Source organism: Rhinatrema bivittatum, chromosome 7 (assembly GCF_901001135.1).
Source record: "Rhinatrema bivittatum chromosome 7, aRhiBiv1.1, whole genome shotgun sequence".
Classification (NCBI taxonomy): domain Eukaryota; kingdom Metazoa; phylum Chordata; class Amphibia; order Gymnophiona; family Rhinatrematidae; genus Rhinatrema; species Rhinatrema bivittatum.
This window is the reverse complement of record NC_042621.1, coordinates 300,772,758-300,799,918: the sequence shown is the minus strand read 5'-3', so window position 1 is coordinate 300,799,918 and position 27,161 is coordinate 300,772,758. Positions and strand designations below refer to the sequence as shown.

Genomic DNA, 27,161 nt, shown 5'->3' with positions numbered 1-27,161 from the left:
CTATTGATCCTTTCACTTGCCCCACTACCTCACTACTAGATTACCTATACCATCTTTCAGGCTCTGGTCTTCAGACTTCATCTGTAAGAGTACATTTGAGTGCAATCTCAGCTTACCATAACAAGCTGGGGGACGCACCTAACTCTACACAGCCTCTCGTCAATAGATTCATGAAAGGTTTAACTCACCTTAAACCTCCATTTCATCCCCCAAGCATACAATGGGACCTAAACGTAGTATTAACCAGACTCATGCATTCCCCATTCGAACCCATAGATACCTGTGACCTTAAATTTCTTACATGGAAAACTGTCTTCCTCATAGCCATTACATCAGCTAGAAGAATCAGTGAACTACAAGCACTTGTCACATACGAACCTTTCACAAAGTTCCTACATGACAGGGTGGTCCTCCATACTCATCCCAAATTCCTTCCTAAGGTAGTCACGGAATTCCACTTGAATCAATCCATAGTTTTACCAACATTCTTTCCAAGGCCTCATTCCCACCAGGGAGAAAGAGCCTTACATACCTTGGACTGTAAACGTGCACTATCTTTCTACTTAAACCGCTCTACAGTCCAAAGGAAATCCAGTCAACTATTTGTATCTTATGATCCAAACAAACCAGGTAGGGCAGTGGGTAAACATACTTTGTCAAACTGGCTAGCAGATTGCATACAATTTTGTTATGACAAAGCAGGCCTTACTCTTCAAGGCCGAGTAAAAGCACATTCAGTCAGAGCAATGTCAACCTCAGTAGCCCACCTTCGCTCTGTACCTATTCTTGACATTTGTAAAGCGGCAACATGGAGTTTTCTTCATACCTTTGCAGCTCACTACTGTTTAGACAAAGAAGGAAGACAAGATTCAGCCTATGGACAATCTGTCTTAAAGAACTTGTTTCCAACTTAATCCCAACTCCTACTATATCCAACCTGCTGTGATTTTCGGCTGATTCATTTCCAACAACAATACTTCACAGTTGTTTCACTACAAAATGATTCAGCCTCTAGCTCGCTAATCACCCATATGTGAGGACTAGCATCCTGCTTGTCCTGGGATAAAGCAAAATTGCTTACCTTGTAATAGGTGTTATCCCAGGACAGCAGGATGTAGTCCTCACGAAACCCACCTGCCACCCCGCGGAGTTGGGTTCATACATTTTATTATTTTATTTTTTCGCTAACGCCAATTGCTACAAAACAGACTGAAGGGAGACCCCTGTGGCAGGGAATATAATGGCATGCTGGGCATGCTCAGTAGGCACTCTGGGTGCCAGTCAAAAGTTTCATAGAAACTTTGACAGAAGTTTTTCCGTATAGGGCTCCATTACCGATGTCACCCATATGTGAGGACTACATCCTGCTGTCCTGGGATAACACCTATTACAAGGTAAGCAATTTTGCTTTATTAATATAAGCTTTAAAGAGACACACACTATTTTTTAAATATTCAGGATGCCAAACTCTCTTTTACCTTCCCAAATACCATCAATATCTACAATCTGCGAGATCACATTCTTCTGACATCCTGGCATTTCTTCTCCTCCATTTGGGTAGAAATCAAGATGGCCGACGGCCTGACTCATTCCAAAACCTGAAGCACAGACAGTGATGGTAGAAAGAGATTAGACAATTTCCATCTCATTCTTTGCAAGTACAGCATGCAGGTATGCCAAAAAAACTTACCCAAGTTGGGAATTATTGGTGCCGCATCTGTGTGAATGACATCAACAAACGTTGCATCAGATATATCCAAGCGGACTTCCTTAGGAGTGCTTTGGAAATAAGGTTCAGCTGGATCCAAACCTACAATACATTGTATGCATAAACAAAATGTATGCTGATGTAATTTCTGCAACTCAACATGATAAGGCGCTTTAATAATTTACTCTTTAGTAAATTATATTTCTTTCAGAGCAATCTGAAAACAGGTCAAGGGGCCAAATGAGTTACATCCCAGGAAATTGAGGGAGCTCAATGATGTGCTGGTGGGTCTGCTGAAAGACCTGTTCAATAGATCCCTGGAAACGGAAGTAGTGCTGCTAGATTGGAGAAGTGCGGGTGTGATTCCTCTTCACAAGGATGGTAGCAGAGAGGAGGCTGGAAATTACAGGCCGGTTAGCCTCACTTCGTGGTGGGAAAATTAATGGAGACTCTGCTGAAGGAAAGGATAGTGAACCATCTACAATCAGGTAGCTTGCTGAATCCAAGGCAGCATGGATTCACCAAGGAAATGTTCTGTCAGACCAACCTTATTGATTGGGTGACTAGAGAATTGGATCAAGGAAGCGCGCTTGATATGATTTAGGATTTCAGCAACACTTTTGATATGGTCCTGCATAAGAGGCTTGTGAATAAAATGAGAAGCTTGGGAGTGAGCGCCAACGTGGTGGCATGGATTACAAACTGGTTGACTGACAGAAGGCAAGGTATAATGGTAAATGGCGTGCCACAGGGATCAGTTTTGGGACCTGTTCTGTTCAATATCTTTGTGAGTGACTTTGTGGAAGGGATTGAAGGTAAAGTTTGTCTATTTGCAGATGATACTAAGATATGCAATAGAGTGGACATGCTTGAAGGAATAGAGAGAATGAAAAGATATTTAAGAAAGCTTGAAGAGTTGAAGATTTGCCAAGAAGTGCAGAGTCATGCATCTGTTGTGTGGTACTCCAAAAGAGCTCTATGATATGGAGTGAAACACTGAAGTTCACGGATACTATTACCTTGGGTTAATAGTAACTGGTGATCTGAAGACAGCAAAGTAATGTGTCAAGGTGAGAGCTAAAGCCAAAAGAATGCTTGGCTGCATAGAGAGGATTAACCAGCAGGACAATTGAGGTGATAATCCCCTTATAAAGGTCCTTGGTGAGGCCTTGGAGATGGTTCAGAGAAGGGCAACCAAAATGGTGTGGGGTCTGTATAGGAAGACTTATGAGGAAAGGATGAAGGATCTAAATATGTATATCCTGGAAGAGAGGAGGTACAGGTAGGATATGATACAGACCTTTAGATAACTGAAAGATTTTAACGATGCACAAAATATGAACCTTTTTCATTGGAAAGGAGACAGTAGAACTAGGGGTCACAAAATGAAACTCCAGGGGGGACAACTCAGAACCAACTTCAGGAAATATTTCTTCATGGAAAGGGTGGTGGATGCTTGGAATACCCTTCCGGAGGAGATCATGAAGAAGAAAACAGTCAACAAAATCAAAGGGACATGGGATAAACACTATGGATTCCTAAAGGCTAGAGCAGGAGTTGGCAATTCCGATCCTCAAGGGTCAAAAACGGGTCGAGATTTCAGGATATCCCTAATGAATATGCATAGATGCAATTTGCATATAACTCAAGCAGTAAACATGGAAATCTTTCCATGGTTTGTAGGCCTCTAGGACCAGAATTACCCTCTCCTGGGCTAGAGAATGGAAATGAAGAAGAGGGTGTATGGGGTAGCCTACCAGGAGTGGCAGTTATTATCCTTGAGAGAAACAGGGAGGTAACCTGCATGGAGTGGCAGATACTACCATAAGAAGCTTGATGGGCAAACTGGATGGGTCCTGTTCTGCCACCATTTCTATGTTACTATCTAACATAAGAACATAAGAAATTGCCATGCTGGGTCAGACCAAGGATCCATCAAGTCCAGCATCCTGTTTCCAACAGAGGCCAAAACCAGGCCACAAGAACCTGGCAATTACCCAAACACTAAGAAGATCCCATGCTACTGATGCAATCAATAGCAGTGGCTATTCCCTAAGTAAAATTGATTAAAAGCCATTAATGGACTTCTCCTCCAAGAACTTATCCAAACCTTTTTTGAACCCAGCTACACTAATTGCACTAACTACATCGTCTGGCAACAAATTCCAGAGCTTTATTGTGCGTTGAGTGAAAAAGAATTTTCTCCGATTAGTCTTAAATGTGCTACTTGCTAACTTCATGGAATGCCCCCTAGTCCTTCTATTATTCGAAAGTGTAAATAACCGAGTCACATCTACTCGTTCAAGACCTCTCATGATCTTAAAGACCTCTATCATATCCCCCCTCAGCCATCTCTTCTCCAAGCTGAACAGCCCTAACCTCTTCAGCCTTTCCTCACAGGGGAGCTGTTCCATCCCCTTTATCATTTTGATTGCCCTTCTCTGTTAATAGTAACTGGTGATCTGAAGACAGCAAAGTAATGTGTCAAGGTGATAGCTAAAGCCAAAAGAATGCTGGGCTGCATAGAGAGGAATAACCAGCAGGAAAAATGGAAGAAGCCATAACAGAAGGCATGGGTATTACCACCCTCAATCAATAGTCTTGATGCTTTTGACACAAGTGCAACATCGCTCCCTGCTTTGATGACAGAAGAGGGGAAGGAAACTGGCTACAGACAGCCATCATCATGTGCCCTGACTTTTATGATCTGGGGTACTGGCACGCAGACATAAGGGAAAAAGCACAGGATGGCATATACGGCCAAGTCCCAAAGCAAAGAACGTCAAGCAGGATTGTCTGAATTATCAAGAAGGTTCCTCACCCAGTAAGAATGTTGTTGCTAGCAGTAATTTATGGGTTTGACAGTTGCTTGGTTTTTATTGATTGCAAATATAACTATACTTATCATAAAGCTTGGGGTATCTGCACGGAGCGTAAGATACTACCAAAAGAAGCTTGATGGGCAGACTGGAAGGGCCATCTGGATCTCTTCTGCCACCATTTCTATATTACTATCTATGTAGCACTTTTCAGGTTTATCCAGCTAAGTAAGATAGCCAAGTAAGACTGAAAAATGCTACTTTGCCGGATAAGTCAACTAGTCAGATATGTTTAAAAAGCACTACATTTACATCTAAGTTGTGCTTTTCAGACTTATTTGGTTAAGTAAGATAACTGGATAAGTTTTGGAAAAAAGTGCTATTTAGATTGATAAGTCTTAAAATACCTCTTATCCAGCTAAAGGGGTTATTTTCCAATTCACGTTAAGGCATTTTCGCATGCGAAAAACGCCTTAACGCATGTGAAAAGCAGCATAACGCATGGTGTGATGCTAATTTTTTAAAGGGGAGTCAGGGGTGGGAGTTTTGTAAAAGTGGGCTGGCTTCGCAAAGTGCGAATCCATAACACACGATATCACAGAAAGTAACTACACCTTGTTCATTGGCATTAAGCTGTGCAATATGTGCATTTTTAGACTGGGGAAAGGGCCTGTGTGAGTGAGAGTGAGAGAGAGAGCGAGCACCATAGTAAGCAGCTATTTAAGCTACTATAGGAGGCCCACCTTGTTACTCGAGGTGAGGTTTAGGTATTAGTGTAGGGGGTTAGGGGCCACTTTGATATGCAGAGTGAGACGTATGAACAGAACAGTGCTCTCTTGTGAAGATTTGATGTCCTTCGGAGTGAGGAAACTCACACAACGATGAGATTTGTACAATGTTCTCTCAGCCTAGCCTGACGTTACCCTGGTAGAGATTCCCTCTTCCTTCACATGCAATAGCCCTAAGTTAGTTAGCCAAATGAATGAATCTAGCCCTAAGTCAGTTAGCCAAATGCTTATAAAATAGCAACTTACTTGAGTAAATGTTGGCCCCTTCCTAGATTATCCCAGCCCCCTCCTTTTTCATACGTTCCAATTTACTCACAGACACTGATTTGTGTGTCTATGCTGAGGGCATATAGTTGCATATATGCTATTTTACATGTGGAACTACTATTTTTCACCTTTCAGAGTTAAAGTAACTGTTTTACCTGTGTAAGAAAAGTGCATGGAAGAGGTGGAGTTAGGACAGAGAAGGGAAAATACATGCTGGACTTTCAAAGCAGACAGAAATGTACTCAGGTGTACTCATGTGCCGCTGAGCTGATTTTTAAAGGGAAACCCCTTGGGTGACTTTCCTCTGAAAATGTGCTTGCATTCCAGCATTGAATAAAAAAATTGCCCCCCAAGTATTTGCTGTGCCACTTTTTTTCTGTAACCTCATATAACCTACCAGTGATTCTAGCGAGGCCGCGGACTCTTCTGCCAGTCTCTGCAGCAGCATGCGCTCCCAGGCTATGACCAATGAAGTGGACATTTGCAGCAGAGTAGCCATAGTTATCCTGAAGATAAATTTTTAATGGAAAATATTCACTGTTAGAATGATTATTATTCAAGGAACGGCACTTAGGTTCTTCAAGATATGAGGCAGAAAGGAGCTCTTTAACCCTACAATGTTGTTGTCACTGTAAGGGAAAGTCTGTTGATTTCTAATCTGAATGCTAGTAAATGTGCTTGCAGTCAGCGGGAAGAGTAAAGATACTTACAGCGTAAATACACAGTCCTTCCAAATCCGAGTTATACAACAACTCATGGAAATATTCAATAGATAAAAACTACACAAATAGCTGTGAAAAATAAAATTAAAGAAAAAAATGCATCCACACTACTATCCCAAGCCAGTGTATCTGATTGTATAGACAAATGATCTTGCAAAGTGCTGAATCTCATTGCAGATTTCAGCCTCTGTTATATTTTTGCATATTTCAGTTCCCCCAAGACTCGGGTCTTTTGTACATTTTCCCCCAAAATTACACCCTGCATCTGCCTGATCTCTACAGAGGCAAAATATCCCAACAGTAAACCCAGCCCATTGGAAAACCAACTAAATTCCTGATATCGACCACCATTTGCCATCACAATTACAGATCTTGATATTCAGGACCATCTCTGAACTTGATTTTTTCCATAAAGACTTCCGGACCTGTATAGTCTATGCACGCTCTGTCTCCATTGCTAGAAGGTTATAGAAGTGATGCAGCATTTGTGAAAGCTCTGCTGCGTCTCAGGACTTTCTGCCATGCAAAATAAGGGCTCTCCTAAGGTCCCTGGGCCACTTCCTTCCACCTGGAACAGATGTAGTCAAGCCTAGTTTTTGCCTCATTGCATGCATGGAGATGTAGTCCTGCTTTTCTTTTTTATAATTTTGGACCTGGCAATGTCCTCCTGATTCTTGCGCTACCCCTGCCCAATCACTGAAGCAAGAGTCCTCAGCCAGGGACCATCACGTATCAGGGCTTTTTCCAGATCCCTGCAATTATGGCACTGACTTGGACCACTGGATGTCACCATTGCACGATGACTGGGATTGCCTCTCCACCAGGGCCTGCAAGCGCTACCCTCCACAGCATCCCCGGCCCTGGCCAGGACACTGAAACCAGGCCCTCCAGCACGCAGCATTCCCATGGAGCCAGCTTCCACTCCTGCTATTCTGAGGGAAATCAGAATTACCTCTTCATGCATACAATACGGTAACACCAAGACTGATTCAACCTGTCCAAAATGGAGTCATCTGGTAACCATATTCTGGTAGTATAACAAGATTATAAAACTAAGCAGCTGGTTCTGTTTTAGCAAGACAGGAATACCCAGTCCTGATAAAAACCACAGGACTGTCAGCTGTACTAGTGGAGGAACTGTCCCGGCACTTTTCCCTTCCTCTACCAGCTTCAGCATCAATTATTTTTGGAAAAGATTTCAATGAATGCTTTACTCCTTGATTGATTTTGCACCAATTATAGATAGAGATGTCTGGGAAGAGACTCCCCAATTGTACTATTAATGTTCCAATAGTACCATTAATTCCATATAATCACTTCAAGCACTGTTTTGAAGTGAGCAAATCTCAAAGCTCTCTGTTACTTTCCTTACCTTGAGAGTGTCTATAAAGTATGCCACCTCTGCTCCCACTACACGGATATTGTTGGCGGCCTGGGTGTATGAGCACAGGGAGCCACCTTTCCAGTCCACACAGATGCAGTTCACATCTTCCACTTGAAGCATCCGCTGCAGACAGCATGTGCAAAAAATAAAAACATTTTCCATGAAGGCCACGTCAATGCTGCAAATGTCAGAACGAGCAGGACATGCTCCGATTTCTCAGTGATAGAGGTGCTGGGATGCAGGCAACTTCCTCCCATGTGTTCTAAGCCTGGGATTTTGCAAACCAAGGAGAAAACATTTGCGACCAATGCTATGCATGGTATTGTTTGTGCGTGCGTGCGTGTGTGTATATACATATGTGTTTATCTATCTTTAGATATATTAATTGTATCCTATATAGCTTGACAATGTGTACAGAACTGTGCAAAGAAAATATAGAGAAGTTAATTCTTGATACAAGTCAGAAGTACACAGGGATAGTTTACAAACTAAGGACTCTATTCTGCAGAAATGTGATGTGATTCAGCTTGTGATGCTTTTCCTCAGTTTGCAAAAAAGATATTAGTTTGGCTCAGAGGATATTTGCTTGTCCCACAACTATCTGCTCATGTCCATCATTTCTTGCATTCCTTTGAATTTCACATAATAGAAGAAGCCAAAGTGAATATCAGTGGTGGGAGGTGGGGATGAGGCCGAGACAGAGCAAGGCATTTTCAAGATCTTTGAGTTACAAAATTGTGCACTTTGCTCAAAAATGTACCAGCAGACAGCTTCTGTAGGCACATTCTCCAAGCCAAAGTAAAATGTCTAAAAGTAAGGGAGCCTATGTAAAAGTTTAACATGTAAGCAGTTACATGTTTTACATACCCTGTTACGTGGAGTTTTACCATGCACATTTTATTTTTACTGATTCATATGCTAAAAAAAAGTTTGCCCAAGTGTTATTCCATGAGCTTCGATGAGTTACAAACTCTCCTGTCAACTCCCCTCACTGAGAGGGGAACACCCACAGACGTAGACAGCGATCCTCCTAACAAGATTGTTCAAGTCCACAGACTTTAGTCCAATCCAGCTTTACTTATAAACTGCTAATCCAACAAGAACCCAATGACTGAGGACATCACCCTCTAAAGAGGAAATCATATCCTCTGTAAAGGATGCAATATTTTTATAGCACACATGGCAAGTGAACTAAACCCTTAGCACTTCAGATTCCTACTACTAAGTCATTAATAAGAATATAAGAAGCTGCCATACTGGGTCAGACTGAGGGTCCATTAAGACCAAAATCCTGTTTCCAACAGTGGCCAATCCAGGCCATAAGAACCTGGCAAGTACCCAAACAATAAGTAGATCCCATGCTATTGATTCCAGTAATAGCAGTGGCTATTCTCTTAGGGGTAGATTTTCAAAGGTGCGTGCATGCATCCACTGATTTTATAACATGTGTGTGCTGGCGTGCACGTTATAATATCCTTGGGTATAATATCAGATTTTGTAATCCGCACACGCATGTGCATGCGGTGCGGGCAAGGAGGGGTACACTTCTGCAAATTTCACGCGGCGATGCAACCTGGCTTTCCCCAGTTCCCTCCCTGCTCCAATTAAGGAGTGGACTGGGAGGGAACTTCCCTAGCCCCTATCCTAACCTCCCTTTCCCTTCTCTCCTCCCCAGCCCCTAATTCCTACCTTTTTCCTTTTTTTTCCCCCAACTTACTTCAGGGCCCGACAGAGATCAATGACGCTGTCCCAGCTCGCCAAGAACACGCCCCCCCCCCCCCCAGCAGGAAGGCAACCACTTATGCGCATACCAGCATTTACGTGCATGGCTGGGCCTTTTTGAAAATAGGCTCGGCGCGCACAAGGCCCAGCCACGCGCGTAAAGGCCGGATTTTGTGTGCGTGGCCTATTTAAAATCTACCCGTAAGTCAGCTTGAATAATAGCATTTTATGGACTTCTCCTCCAAGAACTTATCCAAACCTTTTTTAAACCCAGATACACTAACTGCACTAACCACATCCTCTGGCAGCAAATTCCAGAGTTTAATTGTGCATTGAGTGAAAAAACTTTCTCGGATTAGTCTTAAATGTGCTACTTGCTAACTTCATGGAATGCCCTTCTATTATCCAAAAGTGTAAATAACCGAGTCACATCTACTCGTTCAAGACCTCTCATGACATTATAGACCTCTATCATATCCCCCCTCAGCCGTCTCTTCTCCAAGCTGAACAGCCCTAACCTCTTCAGCCTTTCCTCATAGGGGAGCTGTTCCATCCCCTTTATCATTTTGGTTGCCCTTCTCTGTACCTTCTCCATCGCAATTATATCTTTTTTGAGATGCGGCGACCAGAATTGTACACAGTATTCAAGGTGCGGTCTCACCATGGAGCGATACAGAGGCATTATGACATTTTCCGTTCTATTAACCATTCCCTTCCTAATAATTCCTAACATTCTGTTTGCTTTTTTGACTGCTGCAGGACACTGAGCCAATGATTTCAATGTATTATTCTATATTATGCCTAGATCTTTTTCCTGGGTGGTAGCTCCTAATATGGAACCTAACATCGTATAACTACAGCATGGATTATTTTTCCCTATATGAATCAACTTGCACTTGTCCACATTAAATTTCATCTGCCATATGGATGCCCAATCTTCCACTCTCACAAGATCCTCCTGCAATTTATCACAATCCGCTTGAGATTTAACTTCCCTGAATAATTTTGTATCACCTGCAAATTTGACTACCTCACTTGTATTCCTTTCCAGATCACTTATAAATATATTGAAAAGCACTGGTCCAACTACAGATCCCTGAGGCACTCCACTGTTTACCCTTTTCCACTGAGAATATTGACCATTTAATCCTACTCTGTTTCCTATCTTTTAACCAGTTTGTAATCCACAAAAGGACATTGTCTCCTATCCCATGACATTTTAGTTTTCTTAGAAGCCTCTCATGAGGGACTTTGTCAAATGCCTTCTGAAAATCCAAATACACTACATCTACTGGTTCATCTTCATCCACATGTTTATTAACCCCTTCAAAAAATGAAGCAGACTTGTGAGGCAAGACTTCCCTTGGGTAAATCCATGCTGACTGTATTCCATTAAACCATGCCTTTCTATATGCTCTGTGATTTTGATCTTTAGAATAGTTTCCACTATTTTTGCCAGCACTAAGCTCAGGCTCATCTGTCTATAGTTTCCTGGATCACCCCTGGAGCCCTTTTTAAATATTAGAGTTGCATTGGCCACCCTCCAGTCTTCCAGTACAATGGATGACTTCAATGACTTCAAATTTTAACTAATAGATCTTACATTTAAGAACATAAGAAATTGCCATGCTGGGTCAGACCAAGGGTCCATCAAGCCCAGCATCCTGTTTCCAACAGAGGCCAAAACAAGGCTACAAGAACTTGGCAATTACCCAAACACTAACAAGAACCCATGCTACTGATGCAATTAATAGCAGTGGCTATTCCCTAAGTATAATTGATTATTTATTTATTTATTTATTTATTTAACATTTTTTATATACCGAAGTTCTAGCAACAATGTTGCTAATCACTTCGGTTTACATATAACATTGGAGTGACTTAACAAGTGTGTCTTACATGGAACAGGAAAATGAACTTGGAGAAAATTGAATAAATACTAATAACAAAGAACATTAAAACAACAACAGTAGTAATAGAAAAGTTATATACAGGCGAATTAAAATAAATCAATTATGAATTAGGTATCTGCAAAATGGACAAGAGGGATTGGAAGATTAATTCTTTAGTTGTTGATCTAAGAGGTATTATATTGCATAGACCTGGAGGAGCGATTTGAGAATAGTGCTCAATCGTAGGCTTGAGAGAAAAGCCAAGTTTTAAGTCTTTTTTTTAAAAGTGAGGGGGCATTGTTCAAGCCTGAGATCTGATGGTAGAGAGTTCCAGTGGATCGGACCTGCAGTGGAGAAGGCTCTTTTGTTTGATGAAATTTTGAGTGGAGGGGTTTTCAGAGAGCCTTTTTGCGCAGATCTCAGTGGACGGGAGGAAGTATGTAGCTGGAATGGGATCCTGAGGTCTAAGTATGAGGCTTTGTAAATGGATTTATGAATGGATGAAAGGGTTTTGTAGGTGATTCTGTATTTTATAGGGAGCCAATGGAGATTTTTTAATATTGGTGTTATGTGGTCTCTTTTTTTTTGCTTTAGTTAAGATCCTACAAGATACCCAATCCTGGCTAATTATTTATATATCACAAACCAATTGCAGCTAATACATATATTGTGACATCAATCCAATTCAATAATCTTTATTGGTGAAAAATTCATGAAAAATATTCACAATTAATCCATAATACCCCACACAATAGACATAATATCTTTATAAAAACAATAGACAAAATTCACACACCACCCATACTACACATATACACATCCGTTCTACATTCAACTCCTTATAAAAATCATTTCCAATTTTCTAAACATTCAAATATAACCATTAAATATAAATCTTCACATAACATATCATCAGATGTTAATACATTTCACTTCGTAAGCAGAAAGAGTTATATTGCACTTTAATTCTTGCGTTACAAGAACGTCAATCCTTTTGTTCTCCTTTTGCTCTCTCTACATGTTTCGCCTTTCCTCAGGCTTCTTCAGGAGAGTTTTTTCAAACAATCTCCCACTGCTCATGTACAACATCTATCCATAGGGTCTTCTAAAAACATTCATACAAAAAAATGTTTTTGAATATTCAATTAATACATTTTATATATAAACTTGATTCTTTATAAAGTGCTTCAAAAAACTCCCATACCTGCACGTCCCAAAAAGGCTTGCCCAGACGCACAAATCAGCACATCCTCAACTCTTGTTTCAAAGCATTTCAATTGTTCAAATGCTCTAAACACATCTCTCAAAAGTATTCAAACTAGAAAAAAACAGATCAAAATGACTTCAAAGAGAAAATCATTCCCTTAAGAGTTCACCAGTGTGCAAGACAACCAAGGATTCTTACCTTTCTTATCTTAGGCAGAGAAACCACCTTCACCTTATTTCAAAGAGACGCCTCCATCGAGTGAAAAAACGGAAGTGAATCAAACTCTTCTCTTCCATCCTTTTAAGCCACACTGCCCCAATCAGAGCTCAACTCAAAACTATCCCTGCCCCTTAGAACATATGGTGTCTAAACCAATTGCCACTAAACCAAGTAATTGCCACTCCCTAAGCACGCCAGATTCAAACCAATCACTGAAGACAACAAATGAAGAAAAAAAAAAAAAAAAAAAAAAAAAAAGTTAAAAAACTTTGCAGCCAGAGTACAGGTTCTAAAACTTTGCAGCCAGAGTACAGGTTCTAAAAACATGTAGCCCACTCGATCTTATCATTCAATCCTTTTGGCCACAAAGTCTGTAAATTAAAAATCCATCGTTGTTCCTTCTGCAATAATATTTTGTTTATATTACCTCCCCGTCTAGCAGAAACCTTCTGAAGTACAAAGAAACGAAGTTCTTCTACCTTATGATTGTACTCACGCCAATGTTTCACTAGGGGAGCTGTCTCCACCACATTTCTAATTCTGCTACAATGCTCTAGGATTCGAAGTCTCACCATCCTTGATGTTTTTCCTACATATAATAGCCCACATGGGCATTGTACAACGTATACCACTGAACTTGTTTGACATGTTGTAAAATGCTTTAAGAAAATTTTTTTCCCAGAAACAGGATGTGAAAAATCTTTCAATGATAAACACAATTTACACACACTACACTTAGTGCAAGGGTAATGCCCACCAGCTGTATCTTTCCAGTGTTCACTACCTCCCAAATCTGAGTGAACTAAAATATCCCTCAAATTTCTAGATCTCCTAAAAGAGAACATAGGGGGATCCTGCATACCCATAAAGCCACTCACAAGATGCCAATGATTTTTAACAACCTCTATGAGGTCCCCAACTCGATTTGAATAAGGTAAAACACACACTAAAGCTGGTGCATTCTGTTTTGGCTTCGGCTGTAACAGTAAATCTCTATTAATATGTCGAGCTCTTTTATAAGCTTGCTTCACTATACGTGTGGGATAGCCCCTTGCACTAAATCTTTCTTGTAAGTCTTGGGCATGAGTCTTAAAGGACAATACATCGGAACAGAGTCTTCTTACCCTAAAGAACTGTCCTACGGGGATATTTTCCCTAACATGCTTGGGATGAAAACTGTTGAAATGTAACAATCCATTTCTATCAATTGGTTTCCGATATAACTCAGTGACAATTTTTCCACCCTTCTTTCCCACCTTCATATCCAAAAATGGAACCCATTGATTCTGAACATCACTAGTAAACTTAAGATTAGTATCTTGTGTATTTAAGTAATGAAAAAATTCTTGAAATTCACATTGTGTGCCAGACCAGATAACCAGGACGTCGTCAATGTAACGGCACCATAACCTCACATGCTTGTACCAAAATGATGGATAAACAAATTTTTCTTCAAAAGCTGACACGTACAAGCATGCGAGGTCAGGTGCCATCGTTGCGCCCATAGCTGTTCCATGAACTTGCTGGTAAAAATCATTTTGAAACAAAAAATAATTCTGAGTGAGCGCTATTGTAGCCAATTCTACCAAAAAGTGTGTTGGAACCTTCTTATCTAACCTGGTATCCAAAATCTCCTGCACCAAATCTATTGTAGCTCTCTGAGGGATATTCGAATAAAGTGATTCAATATCCATTGTAATTAGCAAGGTAGATTCTGGTACATCAGGTAAAATTTGTAAAACTGTTATCAAATGTGATGAGTCCCTTATAAATGATCTGGCCAATGGAACAAAAGGTCTCAAAAAATGATCGATATAGATAGACAAAGGTTCTAAAACAGACCCTATACCGGCAACTATTGGTCTTCCAGGTGGGGACTCTAAGGATTTATGCACCTTTGGAAGTACATAAAAAACAGGTATCTGAGGATTTTGGTTTATCAGAAAAGCCGCTTCTTTAATGGTTACCCAACCTACACTCAAAGCTTCTGTAATTACCCCACCAATCTGCGCAGATAACAGTGCAGTCGGATCTCCTTCCAGTTTTTTATAAAATCTGCCATCTCCCAATTGTCGATTCACCTCCTTTATATAATCATCTTTATTCAAAATTACCAGGGATCCCCCCTTATCAGCAGGTTTAAAAACCAATTTTTCATCACTACTTAGATGTTCCAATGCCATAAATTCTTCCTTACTCAAATTCCAAAAAGGAAACCGAACCTCTGCCTCTTTAATCTTTAAATCCCGCTCAACCACTTCTTCAAAGGCAGCCATTAAGGGATGTATAGGGCCCGGTGGCATCCAACTAGAGGGGTTTTTAAACCACTGAACTATCAACACTCACATTTTCATTACCTTGAAAAAAGATTTTTAATTTCATTAATCTAAAAAATTTTTGCAAAGCTACACGGATTTCAAAAGAATCATATTTCGGAGTAGGTGAGAAAGAAAGACCACGATTTAAAACCTGCAACTCAATTGTAGTGAGTGGACGAGAAGATAAATTTATAACCAACTCATTCATGACTGATGATTGCGATCCCGCAGTCGAACAGGACTGCGATTTCTTGGCGGACGATTTCCTCGTCCACCTCGCCGTTCCGTCCCTTGTTTGGATCTTACTCCCTGATCTAAAAAAGTCACCCGTCCACCCTCCTCTCCCGATGATCCACTCGATGAAGAGTCAAAAGTAGGTGATTTCTTATATTTCACTCGATTCTTATTACACCAGGGATACACATATCCCTGAGTGTAATCCTTTTCATCTCTCTGAAACTTATTCAATTTTGTTTCCTTTATTTTGTCATGCATACTGGTGATCTCCTGTTCTAATTCATTCATCTTTTCTTCAAATTTATCAGGAGATGTGTTATCTTTCAGATAATTTCAGATATCTTTCAGATAATTTCAGATATCTTTCAGATAATTTCAGAAATTTGAGGGATATTTTAGTTCACTCAGATTTGGGAGGTAGTGAACACTGGAAAGATACAGCTGGTGGGCATTACCCTTGCACTAAGTGTAGTGTGTGTAAATTGTGTTTATCATTGAAAGATTTTTCACATCCTGTTTCTGGGAAAAAATTTTTCTTAAAGCATTTTACAACATGTCAAACAAGTTCAGTGGTATACGTTGTACAATGCCCATGTGGGCTATTATATGTAGGAAAAACATCAAGGATGGTGAGACTTCGAATCCTAGAGCATTGTAGCAGAATTAGAAATGTGGTGGAGACAGCTCCCCTAGTGAAACATTGGCGTGAGTACAATCATAAGGTAGAAGAACTTCGTTTCTTTGTACTTCAGAAGGTTTCTGCTAGACGGGGAGGTAATATAAACAAAATATTATTGCAGAAGGAACAACGATGGATTTTTAATTTACAGACTTTGTGGCCAAAAGGATTGAATGATAAGATCGAGTGGGCTACATGTTTTTAGAACCTGTACTCTGGCTGCAAAGTTTTAGAACCTGTACTCTGGCTGCAAAGTTTTTTAACTTTTTTTTTTTTTTTTTTTTTTTTTTCTTCATTTGTTGTCTTCAGTGATTGGTTTGAATCTGGCGTGCTTAGGGAGTGGCAATTACTTGGTTTAGTGGCAATTGGTTTAGACACCATATGTTCTAAGGGGCAGGGATAGTTTTGAGTTGAGCTCTGATTGGGGCAGTGTGGCTTAAAAGGATGGAAGAGAAGAGTTTGATTCACTTCCGTTTTTTCACTCGATGGAGGCGTCTCTTTGAAATAAGGTGAAGGTGGTTTCTCTGCCTAAGATAAGAAAGGTAAGAATCCTTGGTTGTCTTGCACACTGGTGAACTCTTAAGGGAATGATTTTCTCTTTGAAGTCATTTTGATCTGTTTTTTTCTAGTTTGAATACTTTTGAGAGATGTGTTTAGAGCATTTGAACAATTGAAATGCTTTGAAACAAGAGTTGAGGATGTGCTGATTTGTGCGTCTGGGCAAGCCTTTTTGGGACGTGCAGGTATGGGAGTTTTTTTGAAGCACTTTATAAAGAATCAAGTTTATATATAAAATGTATTAATTGAATATTCAAAAACATTTTTTTGTATGAATGTTTTTAGAAGACCCTATGGATAGATGTTGTACATGAGCAGTGGGAGATTGTTTGAAAAAACTCTCCTGAAGAAGCCTGAGGAAAGGCGAAACATGTAGAGAGAGCAAAAGGAGAACAAAAGGATTGACGTTCTTGTAACGCAAGAATTAAAGTGCAATATAACTCTTTCTGCTTACGAAGTGAAATGTATTAACATCTGATGATATGTTATGTGAAGATTTATATTTAATGGTTATATTTGAATGTTTAGAAAATTGGAAATGATTTTTATAAGGAGTTGAATGTAGAACGGATGTGTATATGTGTAGTATGGGTGGTGTGTGAATTTTGTCTATTGTTTTTATAAAGATATTATGTCTATTGTGTGGGGTATTATGGATTAATTGTGAATATTTTTCATGAATTTTTCACCAATAAAGATTATTGAATTGGATTGATGTCACAATATATGTATTAGTTAAGATCCTGGCAGTGGCATTTTGGAGCATTTGTAGCGGTTTTAGGGAGATATCTGGGAGTCCAAGTAAAAGGGAGTTGCAGTAATCAATTTTAGAAAATATGATTACTTGCAGAACTGATCTGAAATCCTGGGGGTGCAATAAAGGTCTGAGTCTTTTTAGAACCTGGAGTTTGAAGAAGCATTCTTTCACTGTGTTACTGATAAAACTTTTGAAATTCAGTAGGTTATCCATAGTGACTCCAAGGTTTCTGACCTGGGTAGATAGAGGAGGTGGTGCCGGAGGATGAGTGTTGGAGAGTTGGTAGTTGCCTTCTTGGGTGATTAGGAGGTATTCCGTTTTGTTGGTATTCAGAACTAGACAGAGATCAGCAAGGAGATTGGATATGGAGAGGAAGCATGAATTCCAAAAGTGAAGAGTTTCTTGCAAGGATTTGGTGATAGGAATAAGTATTTGGACATCGTCCGCATACAGGTAGTGGGTTAGATTTAGCTTAGAGAGTAGGTTACAGAGTGGGAGCAGGTAAATGTTGAATAAGGTCGGGGATAAAGAGGATCCTTGAGGGACGCCAAGATTAGAACTGATCGGTTGAGATTCATAGTTGTTTATCTTAACTTTATAGAACCTGTCTTGTAGGAAGGATTTAAACCAGTTGAGTGCTGAGTTTTTGATACCAATCTCTGCTAGTCGGTCTAAGAGGATCTTGTGGTTTACAGTGTCAAACGCTGCTGAGAGATCAAGGAGGATCAATAGGCAAGGGTGTTTTTTTTTTTGGTTTAAGAGAATATTGTCGGTTAGAGAAATGAGAAGGGATTCAGTGCTTCGGGATTTGCGGAATCCAAATTGTGTTGTGGCGAGAATGTTGTTATCGTCCAGGAATTCGCAGAGTTGATGGTTGACTAATCTTTCTAGGATTTTAGCTATAAATGAGAGATTGGCTATTGGCCGAAAGTTGGCTGGATTTTCCGGAGAGAGGTTAGGCTTTTTTAGAAGGGGTTTTAGTATAGCGAGTTTGAGTGGGGTTGGCACTAAGCCCTGTGTAAGGGAGGTATTAATGATTTGAGCAATGGGCTTAGCAATAGCTTTTGCGCCAGCAATGAGCATATTAGCAGGAATCGAATCAAGCGGGTGGGATGCAGGTTTAAGTTTTTTTAGAATATTTTCAATCTCTATATGGATGCTGGCTCGAAGGCTTCAAGGCTTGAAGTCTGAAGAGGATTGGAAGTTGAGAGAGGAGGTTGGGGGGAAGTTTTTTTCTGATCAAGGAGTGGTTTAAGTAGGTTGGATATTTTCTCCTTGAAGAAGATAGCAAGTTCTTTGGCTTTGCTTGCAGATTTTTCATCTGGGATGATGAATGTGGGTGGTTTAGTGAGGGATGAGACCAGGGAGAAAAGGGCTTTTGGATCATAGATGAAGTGGTGGATTTTTCGAGAGTGGAAATCTTTTTTTTTCTGTAGGATGGAGATCCTGTATTGGTGCATGATGGTTTTGAAGGCTGAGTTGTTTTCTAAAGTCGGGTTTTTTCTCCAGATGAGTTCTTTGTTTCTAAGTTCCCGCTTTAAATGTCTAAGTTCGGGGGTATACCATGGCTTTTTCTTTTCTTTGTTAGAGTTGATGGTTTTGGAGATAAGAGGACATGTCTGATCTGCAACTTTTTTGGTTATAGAGGATCAGGATGAGATGGCTGAGTCAGCGTCCAAGATGTTTATGTGTTTTAGTTCTTCCAATAGATGTGTGATAAGGGTTTCCTGATTGCATAGTTTTCTGAATTGAATCGAGGTTTTTAATGAGGTAGTAGTGCTTGGGAGGTGGGTTGCTAAGGATGAGCAGATTAGCTTGTGATCAGACCATGGGATTGGCAAGCAAACTACTGGAGCCGATAGGAAGAGACCTTTATTTATAAAGATTAGGTCTAGGGTATGGCCAGCTTTATGAGTTGATTCGTTTTAGTTGAAAAAATCCCATGGAGTTGAGAGTGTTGATGAAAGTTTCACAATTAGAGGAACGAGGGTTAGCATCTACGTGAAGGTTGAAATCTCCAAGCAGTATGGCTGGAGAGTCCATGTTGATGTGACGAGCTATATATTCTATTAAAGGGGAAGGGTCGGAGTCAAGATGGCCTGGAGGAGCGTAGATGAGGCCTAGTTGTAAGTGAGATGATTTGAAGACGGCGAATTCAAGATTAGGAGAGGCAATAGATGTGAGAAGAGATAATCCTATAAATTTTTTTGATGCTAATAACAAACCACCTCCTCTTTTCTTAGGTCTAGGGATGGAAAAGATGTCGTATGTTTGGAGAGGAAGTTGATTGATCAGGGCTGCATCCTCTAGTTTTAGCCATGATTCAGTGATGGCACATAGATCTGGTTTTTCCTCCTCTAGATAGTCACTTAGTAGGTGAGTTTTTTTTGAGAGAGATTGAGCATTCAAAAGGGTAACAGAGAAAAGTGTGAGGCCTAGGAGTTGGTTTAGCGGGGAAATCATGATTGGTAAGAGCCTTTTTTGACGAGTTTGTGGTTCATAAGGGGCGGCTTGTTTGTTTGGTGTGATTCTCCTGCTTTTATATATAATTGGGATTGTGTTGAGTCTCATTTTTGATTAAAGATGAAAACGATGGTCAAGACTGGAGGTTTGAAGGGCTCTATTCTGGGGCTTCCTTTGGGTCTGCACGATGCAGTCAGACGAATGCTGGTGGGAATGTCGTCAGACGAATGTTGGGCGAATGCAGTCAGACGAATGCTGGGCGAATGCAGTCAGACGAATGCTGGGCGAATGAAGTCAGACGAATGCTGGGCGAATGAAGTCAGACGAATGCTGGGCGAATGAAGTCAGACGAATGCTGGGCGAATGAAGTCAGCCTCTTCTGTCGCTTAACTCAGGGCTGATTATCATGTATAGGCACTGCTTGGATTTTCAAATTCTTTTTTTCTTGTATAAATTCTCCCCCTTTGCGGTCTAAATGTGGGATATTTTTACCTGGTAACATTTTTTTGTTTCATTTTTTTCTCATTACTGTAATTTGTTTACTGGCAAGAGGTTCTTGATTCTATATAATTTGAAAATTAATAAAGAGAACATAAAAAAAGAACACCTTGGATCTAGCTTGCTATATCACAAAAGATGCCATATGCACTTGGGAATCAGTCGGTTATCAATATCTGTGTGTTCTCTGCGTAATGTGGCTGCTCCCAGAGCTTCATGGGGAGCAGAGTAAAGAATGTCAAAAAGATCGACTCAGTGATATTTTTTTGCGGATCCCAGTTGAGTCTTGCTGCTTACCAGGTCTATGTTTACTGCACAGGAGTGAACACTACCCAGACTATGGTGTTTTATAAATGAAATCTTCTTTGTATCCTACCTTGCACATGTCATGTAGCCAGTTTTCTTCTCCTTTGTCTACGAACCCATGGGTGATAAAGCGAGTTTTTCTGTTGGTTTTGAAATTTGAAGCTAAAATGGTTGATGGGTTTATTGCAGTGATCTCCTGTTGAAGAGGAAAAAAAAACATAAGGGTACCAGCTGTGATGGTGTTTTGTTTTCAGTCATCAAAATAAGTGTTGATGCCCTTTGTTTTTATTGTAACTGCAGAGAACACAGAGTCTTTGTAGGCCGGTGGTATTCACTCCCAGCCCTCGAGAACCACAATTAGGTAGGTTTTTCAGGATATCTCTAAGGAATATGCATGTAAGAGATATGTGTGCAATGCCTCCATTGTATGCAAATCTATGCGATGCATATTCCTTAGAGATATCCTGAAAACCTGACCTGTTTGCAGCCCTTGAGGGCTGTGAACGCCTACTGAATTGTACTGCACTGTACTGTATTGTAGGCTGTATTACCTTACAAAGGACCAATGAAAAAAATGATATAGTATGTGAACTTTTTGAGACCACATAGGAGCCTTCATCATTTGAGCCTTTGTGGCTTCACAAGTTAATGTAGTGTAACATCTTTTCCACTGGTCCTGTAGAAGGTATCAAACTATCAAGACTCCATTTTTTTTTCAGGACTGTAAGCATCAACATCTTCATCTTCATATCAAGTTTTTAAAAAGCATTTACTCAAATCAGGGAGGATAACTTTCAAACAGCTCCATGCAGCTCCATATTCATGCTGTAACGGGGTAAACCCCCAGCGTCTCCTTCGGTCCTTGCAGGCCTATCACAGCCTGAGGTGTGAACCTTTTGGACCACTGCCAGATTGGTTCTGCCTGATCTACAAGCAGATCTGGCTCCAACAAATGGAAGACAATGGAAGACGTAGGAGGGCAGAACCAAGGAAGTGAAGTAGTCAGGCAGGCAAGGATGGGGGCAGGCAGAGTTCATTCACAGAGAGGAGTACACCAAGCCAAAGTCGGGGCAGGCATCAAGCAGAGCGAGGTCAGAACAGTCTGAGTCAAAGCAAAAGCAGTAACGGGAGGAAGCAAATACTCCAGTTCAGGGGTAACAGGATCTGTTGCTCAGATAGTGCTTATGCATCAAGCTGTGCCACAAGATTTCCTGTCTTCAGGCCCTATAAAGCTTGATACCTCCTGGGTATGTCCCTAATCAGTTGCAAGATGCAGGGCAGAATCAGGATGGTGGAAGGCCACAGGGGAACGCAAGACACTGGGCCAGGGTCAGGACAGTGAGGCACAGGGAGCTGGCCACAGTGCAAGCCACTGGGGTCGGTGAAATGTTACATATACATATATGGATGCATGGCGATTTACGATGGTAGTTTATAATCTGCGCATATTTGGTCCACACGAATTGTAACATATCCATATATCCACCCCAACATATGCACGTATGTTTCAGTACATGTGAATATCAGCAATGCACTGAAAGTGTGTACTTTTCCTACCAATTCTATAAACATAAGCACTTACAGGTAAACTTTCAAAGGAGTTACATGTGTAAATGTAATATACTATTGTAGCAACTGACACAGGGAAAGTACCCTTAGGGGTAGATTTTAAAAGGTGCGCGCGGGAGTAGATTTGTTCGCGCAACCCGGCACGAACAAATCTACTCCTTATTTTATAACATGCGTGCGCTGCCGCGCACGCATGTTATAAAATATAGGGTCGGCACGTGCAAGGCTGCGCAAAATCGGCAGCCTGCGCGTGCCAAGCCTCGCAGCCATCCTCCATTCCCTCCGAGGCCGCTCTGAAATCAGAGCGGCCTCGGAGGGAACTTTCCTTCTGGCCCCCTCTCCCACCTTCCCCTCCCTTTCCCTATCTAACTCAACCCCCCAGCCCTAACTAATTTCCCCCCCTTACCTTTATTTTACAAGTTACACCTGCCCAAGGCAGGCGTAACTTGCGCGCACTGGTCCGGGGGCTGGTCCAGAGGCCGCAGCCACACCCTTGGAATGCCCCTGGGCCGGAACCATGCTCGTGGCCCCGCCCCTGGAACGCCCCCTGATGACGCATCGGCCGCGACACGCCCCCCCAGGAAAGCCCCTGGACTTACGTGCGTCCCGGGGCTTGCGTGCGCTGCCGAGGCTCAAGATAGGCTCAATGCGCGCAGGGGGTGGAAGGGGCAGCTTTTCGGGGGTTACGCGTGTATTTTACGCACATAACCCTTTGAAAATCTGCCCCTTAGGCTGTTAAATTCTAAGAACAATTCAGTGACATATATTGTAGCAATTTTCAAAAGCCCACTTACACAGGTAAAGTGCATTTAACTGTGTAAGTGCTTTTGAAAATCAAGTCCTTACATTTTATGCATGAAAAAAATAGAACTTGTTTGCATGAAACCCTGATTTATACACGGTGGTAGATATATTTTCAAAAATTTGCACGTAATTGAAATCACCAGTATGCCAATTCCTCCACCAGGTCACCCAGTCTGTTTTCACTTCATTGAGACTCTCCTAGTACTTCACCCTGAATTTCTCCCAGTTAATCCAGACTTCCCTCCAACAATAGCAGACCACAGACAAGTCTGATACCAGTGGTACTAGATAATTAGCAGATGTAAAACTGTGCAAATCAGTTGCCTAATGTATTCATGGAAATCTTATAAAATAGCAATTTATGCAATTTCCTCTTGGCCCCGCCCTCGAATGTCTCTAGATTGTCCCTTTCTTATGCAGGGAAATATGATTGTGAAACCAAAAATATGCGCATGCTTTTGATGTTTACAAAATAGCATGCATGTGAGTACAAGCTACTTACACACATACTAATTTTACGAATGTAATTCCTTTGAAAATTAACTCAATAGTTTGTGCCAGTTTGTAGTTCTCTCTGTCTACCCCTCCAAGTTTACAGTTAGACCAATAATCTTTTCTAACGTGAGACCGGCTCCAGGAAGCCAAAAGGTACGCTACCTGTACATATTTTATTTAAGAAATTTATATTATGCATATTACAATGGTCAAGGCAGATTCCAGGATTACATGCATAATTAAATAATAAATAAAATGGACATCATACATACAAATCAATGAACATAAGAATAAAAATATAAGTGAAACCAGTAAAATGAAAGGCAAAAACCCCATACATAATCAAACATTGGAATAAAAAAGAAAATATAAAAAGCTGCTTTACAGTTGTAAAACCTATATTGAAGGATTAAGATGATTCATCACCCACAGCTCTCTTTAAAAATTAACGGCTGAATTTTAAATCGGCCACACGTGTAAAAATTGCCACTTATGCACTTGGCTGGGCTCTCGTGCACCGCACACATTTTCAAAGGAGCCATACAACGCGCATATGTGGTGATACGCACCCAAGTGCCGAGCCCTGAGAAAGGGCGGGCCGGAAGCCGCCTGGGACAGCAGCCATTAGCCGCTGTCCTGTGGAAGCGTGCGCCGGCAGCCGGCCAGCGCATGTAAATTACTTCTGCTCCCGAGGAGCAGCAAGTAATAAAGTAAAAAAATTCAGCAAGGTAGGTTAGCTTTAGGGGGTGGGGAGGAGAGGGGAAGGGGAAGGAAAGTTAGGCAGGAGGTTGGGCCTTAATTGGAGCGGACTGGGAGGGAACTGGGGAAGGCCCGATTGCATCGCCGTGCAGACTTTGCAAAAATTCACGTGTGCACAGATTACAAAATCTGGTGCGTATGTGCGCATGGCCAATAGATTTTATAACATGCATGCGCCGGCACGCACATGTTATAAAATCGGCGCATCCATGTGTGCGCACCGGGAACCTCGCTCACATGAGGGGCGCGCATATCTTTGAAAATCTAAACATAACATAAGAACATAAGAATTGCCATACTGGGTCAGACCAAGGGTCCATCAAGCCCAGCATCCTGTTTCCAACAGTGGCCAATCCAAGTCACAAGTACCTGGCAAGTACCCAAACATTAGAATGATCACAAGCTACTTATTAATTACCATCATAGCAGTTTATGGATTTTTCCTCTAGGAACTTATCCAAACCTTTTTTAAACCCAGAGCTTAATTATGCACTGCGTGAAAAAGAACTTTGATTTGTTTTAAATGAGCTACTTGCTAACTTCATGGAGTGCCCCTAGTCCTTCTGTTATCTGAAAGAGTAAATAACCGATTTACATTAACTTTTTCAAGTCCTTTCATGGTTTTGTAAACCTCTGTCACAGTGGTTCTCAACCTTTATCCCATCATGACACACCTGACAGACCAAGCTCACATCTGTGACACACTGCATATTACAATTCATGGCGGAAATAAAAAATAAAGGCCCAATATTATTTGTATTGTTAAGAATGACACAAGGGAAAGATAAGTACTCTGTCTGAACAGAAATTGCATAAACATCCCATACCAAAACAGCGCCAATTTCCAGCACTCAAACTTACAAGGCAAAACTGAAAATATTACACCAGGCCATAAAACTCCAATACTCCTCCTATTAGGAAAACGGACCAAGCCAGGCTGCTATAGAGTCCTACACAGAAACTACACGCCAGCAGAAAACCTCACCTCAGTCACATGTTCAGATCTTCACCTAACAAAGAATAAAGAGACCATAATGAATAAATAGAAACATGCCAATGAAAACTGAACAGGAAACCGCAACAAGCCAGAGATTCTGTGGGCAGTGTAACAAAGGAAAAAGAGAAACATCACCAGTGTCATAAAACAAATCAAAAAATATAAAATCAATAGCAGTAAAACCAGCTGATGAATGAAATATCCAATAATTAAAACTCATACCGAAAATTTCTAGAGACCAATAAAATATTTCCAAATAGCAGGGACAAAGACCCAATAATGAAAAATAATAATGATAAAAAAATGCTTTGCAATCACGTGATGTGGTGGGCTTGGTAGGATGCTTTCCTCCGAGCTCCGGCTGCCTCCCCGGCTAAATCCCTAACCATCCTGACTACCCGACCGTCTGGCTTGGCAAAAACGTTTCTCTCAGCACGCTGCACTCACCCGGTTGCATCTCAGAGAGTCTTGCGGTGCTGTATGGCTACTAGATCTTTTCGCAGAGAAAAAGATAAACCGACAGCCCCCAACATCAAAATGGCCGCCGCAGCCAGCGTGGGCCCAATCCCGGATAGTGAATCTTTAGAGGAAAAATGTTTGCATGCAGTAGTATCCGCATTAGACGTGTGATTACACCAATTATCTGAGCAGATGCTGCTATGAGGGCTTCCCTTACCGAATTTGACATCCGCACCGACGTATGAAGCACATTTTACTTTAATCCAACGTGGATTACAACTTAAGATATTACAAACCCAAGAGAAAACCAATATATAGAGCGAGAGCAGGGAAAAAAATTAGAAATGCAGTCAATAGTCTCGACTATCACACAGTAACAGAAAAGAGCAGCACTTAAGAGCCTTTAAATAAAGTAGTTATGAATTAATGAATCAAATGTCAATTCACCCATTTCGAGGCTGGAAAGGAGACTGTAGGGAATAGCTATTTGGGAGGGTTGACTGAAAATTTTAACTGCTATTCTGAGATCTTGGATTGACTAATAGCAAAACTGTCAGTGAGCATATAAATATAAATCAGCTCCTAGGCATGGAATGCATTATAACCTAATTAAAATATGCGTATGCTTCATTATACTTTTTCAGACATGCAAGTTACTCAGATGACATTGGTCCCCTATAGGAAGAAGTGGAAGGAGCATGATTAACGAATGGCATCAAGGCAAATGGGAGTGGAGGAGTGGCCTAGTGGTTACAGCAGGGGAGTGAGAGCCAGGGAACCAGGATTCAAATCCTGCTTCTCCCACGTCGCACTTTGTGACCTTGGGCAAGTCATGTCACCCTCCACTGATTCACGTACAAGCTTAGGGGGTCATTCACTAAGCTGTATTCAGTGTTTACCACGCAGTGAACGCCTAATGCAGCAATAACCTGCGGCATGTTAATTACTAGGTATTATTTTATCCCAAATAACAGGGGTAAGGTAATGAGCTGAGTTGCATTATTTTGTATCCGAAATGACGTGGTTATGGTAATATAATAACACGGCTTGCCTTAAAAATTGCAAGTCATGTTATGTTCCTGAAAGTTAGGTACAACTCGGGAGTTGTGGTTAACTTTCCTTGGGATCATCAAGATGCAAACAGGCATCCCGATGCTCCTGGGAGGTTTCTTACAGAACGATAGCGGCCCCACAACCCCACCCCCAACATATGTAATTCCCCCTCCTGAGGGTCAGTGAGACCCCCCCTCGCCTCCTTTAGAAGTGGTCCTCATGTCCAAAAAAATATATATATATTAAAAAAATCTATGTCGTATGACGTATGCCCTGCCCCTCTAACTAAGCCCCCGTTTTTAAAATTCTGCCGCCCCCGGCTCCCAGCTCCCCACCCAGCAGTAGCATCCCATTACCTCTGACCCTTCCCGACCCACCCTAGCCGCCCCCAGGCATTCCTGTTGGTCTAGTTGGGCCCCCTATGCTCCAGACCCGGCGTTCTCGACCTTAAAATGGCTTCGGGCATGAAAGGTCAGCGGGC

At 41.2% G+C, this 27,161-nt stretch overlaps 1 protein-coding gene across 2 annotated transcripts in view; it reads right to left on the bottom strand.

Annotated features, from left to right (window-relative positions):
* Nucleotides 1-27,161, bottom strand: part of LOC115096015 (pancreatic triacylglycerol lipase-like) — a 71,528-nt gene that overhangs the window by 31,039 nt on the left and 13,328 nt on the right. For both annotated transcript variants that reach the window (XM_029610480.1, XM_029610479.1), the window contains exons 4-8: nucleotides 20,615-20,740; nucleotides 7,677-7,811; nucleotides 5,980-6,088; nucleotides 1,691-1,810; nucleotides 1,479-1,598 (exon numbers count right to left, since the gene is read on the bottom strand). In XM_029610480.1, coding sequence (XP_029466340.1) covers nucleotides 1,479-1,598; nucleotides 1,691-1,810; nucleotides 5,980-6,088; nucleotides 7,677-7,811; nucleotides 20,615-20,740 — 610 coding nt within the window. The remainder of the gene's footprint in view (nucleotides 1-1,478; nucleotides 1,599-1,690; nucleotides 1,811-5,979; nucleotides 6,089-7,676; nucleotides 7,812-20,614; nucleotides 20,741-27,161) is intronic.